At 29.4% G+C, this 4,191-nt stretch overlaps 1 protein-coding gene across 1 annotated transcript; it reads right to left on the bottom strand.

The window, feature by feature from the left end:
* Positions 1 to 1,246: 1,246 nt before the first annotated feature.
* LOC140173731 (uncharacterized) lies at positions 1,247 to 1,942 on the bottom strand. The gene has a single exon (XM_072198281.1). It carries the CDS (start codon positions 1,940 to 1,942, stop codon positions 1,247 to 1,249), a length of 696 nt encoding a protein of 231 aa, XP_072054382.1.
* Positions 1,943 to 4,191: the final 2,249 nt, after the last annotated feature.

Genomic DNA, 4,191 nt, shown 5'->3' with positions numbered 1-4,191 from the left:
ACTTCTGGGGCCCACTTTGGTGTGTGCTTGGGCTGAGCTTTAGCTATCCACGTGCAGAGGCTATTTCTGGAGTTGAACGCTAGGTTGTAACCTGTTTCTGGCGTTCAATTCTGGTTCGTGACGTGTTTCTAGCGTTTAACTCCAGACTGCAGCGTATAACTGGCGTTGAGCGCCAGTTTGCGTCGTCAATTCTCGAACAAAGTATGGACTATTATATATTGCTGGAAAGCCCTGGATGTCTAATTTCCAACGCCGTTAGAAGTGCGCCATTTGGAGTTCTTTAGCTCCAGAAAATTCATTTCGAGTGCAGGGAGGTCAGAATCCATCAGCATCAGCAGTCCTTTTTCAGCCTTTCTTTCAGAGTTTTGTTCAGGTCCTTCAATTTCAGCCAAAATTCACCTGAAATCACAGAAAAACACACAAACTCATAGTAAAGTCTAGAAATATGAATTTATCATAAAAACTAATAAAAACATCCCTAAAAGTAACTAGATCCTACTAAAAATATACTAAAAACAATGCCAAAAAAGCGTATAAATTATCCGCTCATCACAAAGCAACTTAAAGTTGTCCATGGGTGAACACTGATTTTGGCAAGTAAAGTCCTACATGTGATAATGATTGACCCTGACTCTTGTTAATGGTCATTGCAAAGCATACTGTTAATGAAAATTGTCTCCGTTGAAACTTAAATGACAACCCTGAAATTGAAGGGATCAAGTTCATTCTTGGAATGTACACTTTATCTCCAATATTTCTACCGGCCACTACCGTCGCTCCAATTACGTTGCTGTCAAGTTCATTAACTATTAATCTTGTCCCGTTGCATAAACCTGAAGTTCATTAACTATTAATCTTTTCCATCCCTGAAAAGATTGTCAAGACAAAATCGTTTACCTTCTCGACACTCTCAAGCGTGGGTGCAAGAATTGCCGTACTCTGAAAATACCTGTAATCTGATATATTTTGCAACAAATTTGGATATGCAAAGTCTACCAAATGAAAGAGAGGATCATCAGTTGTTGTAATCAATAGATCATCTGGAATTTCAATTTCTGATTAATCACCGACAACAGAACCAATATTTCCATTTCCAACATCAAGTATCCAATTAGCAAATCTCTTTATTTCACCTTCATCTTGATCTGAAGAAGACATTAGAAGCCTCATGTTCGTATGAAATTTCAGAACCTTACAAAATGACCACGGTTGGGATGAGTTAATAGCTGATGTCAATATATCGTGTCTACTCCCTTTTCGGAATCACCGGAAGTATCCGTCTAAAATTACCTCCTAGAACAACAACCTTACCACCAAATGGTTGATGTGTCTTATGTTGATCGGTAACTGACATAAGATCCCTGAGCGTCTGATCAAGTGCTTTAAAGCACATTTTATTGAGTATTGGAGCTTCATCCCAAATTATTAAGCTACTTTGGATGAGAAGCTCAGCCTTCAAACTGCCATGCTTGATATTGCAGGTAGATTCATCAGTAATTGTAATGGGTATTGAAAATCTAGAATGAGCCATTCTGCCACCAAGTAGGAGTAAAGACGCAATTCCACTGGATGTGATATTTAAAACAATCTTTCCTCTAGACCGAATAGTAGAAGAAAGTCCATTCCAAATAAATGTCTTACCACACCCACCATGCCCGTAAAGAAAGTAAGAACCACCAAAGTCTGTAATAACATCATTGAGTATCTCATCGAATACTAACCTTTGCTCATGAGTCATCTTTTGTTCCGTATATAAGTTTGTATGAGTCAACTCATTTGTCTTATATGCTAACTCCTCCTCTATTAGCTTATTCTGAAAAAGGCGAATATCAGACATCTTAGAATATGGCATTGATTGATAATCTTTTAAAGATCTCGTATTGCTGATGAGTATCTTCTCAATCTCAATAAGGCAGAGGTTTTTCAATTCGTTATCAGTCATGTTTAGTCCTAGCAAAAGCACATGGTGGTTTTATGAAATATTTAATAAGTAATTCCAAAATAAAACTATTAATATTATTAATAAAAATAAAAATAATAATAGAATACAATCTTGATATAAAAAAAGACATAGTAAAATACCTTATTTTTCAAAGCTTTTCTCCTCTCATATAGTATTCCATCAGCTAATAATGTCCAAGTTGCATTCCAAACACGCTCTGGGTTGCTAATGCTATTAGATATCAGTAGCATCACAAATAATTTTCTCAATTAATGACCAGATGCAAGTTCAGCTACCTCATTAATAGCTGTAATGAATTCCCTATCATTGCACAGTAGTCCCATGGAATAGCAAGCATCTTGGAAGCTAGAATATGTAATTTCATTAACTGTCCTAATAGTCTCATATGTTGTGCAACCTCTTTGAACAGCTAACAAAATTATCATATAATAAATATCACCTGTAGTTTTGAACAAATTTTCTATTAAAGTTTATAATTGAATAAATGGTAGAAAAATCAAAATACATAAAGTGAATGCATATTCACATAAGCAAGTTTCAAACAAATTCATCCAAAAATCAACCTGTATTGATGCTGCTATTTGTAATGTCCGACAATACCGATTTAAAATGCACACCATTGAAACTATCACTCGAATTTTCTATAATTTTTTTATAAACAAATTTAGTAAAATATTACGAAGACAATATAAACTAATAATTTATTACTTGTTAATAGCTAAATAATGTATAGAAAATATTGTATTTTATGAAATTTTATTTGGCCAAAATACCCATGACCCACCACGCACATTTGCTCCTTCTTCTTTGTTCCTATTCCATCAAAAATTCTAAATCAATCATTATGTTTTGTTATATATTTATATCCATGTAGTTCTCATTTTCTCTGTATTTTTTTCAACCATTTCACCAACTATCCTGTTTGAATTTAACCTCCTCACTCCTCACTCCTCACTCCGCTGCATCTCTAAAAAGGCGGCTTTAATTTTCTTTTCATTCTCATTTATTTAGTTACGTAAATATATTTTACAAAAAATAATATATATTTTTTCACAAAAGTTTCTTTTTTCAAAAAAATATAAGTTTAATGAAATTCAACTAATAGTTAAAATCTTTTTTTATTTTTTTAAATAAAAAAATTGAAAATGAATAGCTTATAATTAAAAAGAGAGAAAAAGATGAAAGTACCTCTATTGTTGTACAGAGACAATCTAAAAAATAACAATGTAAATGGAGTAAAGGGAAAATTTATAAATGTGACAAATAAAAAAATTAAATTTAAAAATTACAACGGTTAAGAAGTCACTTAATTAGGAATTAGTATTAGAATTTCAAATTTTAAATTTTTAAATAGAGTTTACTAATTTGCTAGTACAAATTTTAAATTTTTAAATAAAATTTTCTAATTAAACGTTTGTTGTTCATCAGAAATATAGGAATTTGTTAATTTAAAAATAATTTTATTAGTTTCGTCATAAATAGTGGCAATCCTATTAGTTGTCGATAAAAATAAATAAAATTAAATACAATCCAAAAATTAATAACCTTATAAATTACGTAAATTTAGAAAAAATATTTAAAAAGAGAAAAAAATGAAAATACTTCTATTGTGCAGAAACAATTTAAAAGATAACAATGTAAATTGAGTAAAGAGAAAATTTATAAATGTGGCAAGTAAAAAAAAATTAAAATTAAAATTAAAAATCGAAACGATTAAGAAGTCACTTAATTATGAATTAGTATTAGAATTTCAAATTTTAAATTTTTAAATAGAATTTTCTAATTAGTTAGTACGAATTTTAAATTTTTAAATAATTTTTTTTAAATTAATTCAATTTTGTCGGAACAACATTAGAAACAGAATCAAATATAGAAAAATGTCAAATTAATTTTTTTTAAATAGTATAAATAACCTCACATTTTAATAAGACGGGTAGTTATATTTAATTTAATATAATATTTTGTAATTAGCATAGTAACTTATAAATTATATAAAATTTTAAAAAATATTCTCAAACCCAATATCTTATTTAAAAATTCAAAAAAAATTATTTGAATTTAAATTTTAAATTTTAAACATAATACTTTAATTAAAAATTATAATTAGATTTTCTTTTTAAAATAAGTACGCATTAAAAATCAATAACTAACTTGATTGTATCAACAATAATTCATATGAGAAATTTATAACTTTATGACATTAAATACTAAATTAGAAATTAACAGAA

The sequence above is a fragment of the Arachis hypogaea genome, chromosome 6 (genome assembly GCF_003086295.3).
Source record: "Arachis hypogaea cultivar Tifrunner chromosome 6, arahy.Tifrunner.gnm2.J5K5, whole genome shotgun sequence".
Taxonomy (NCBI): domain Eukaryota; kingdom Viridiplantae; phylum Streptophyta; class Magnoliopsida; order Fabales; family Fabaceae; genus Arachis; species Arachis hypogaea.
This window is presented reverse-complemented; position numbering and strand designations above follow the sequence as displayed.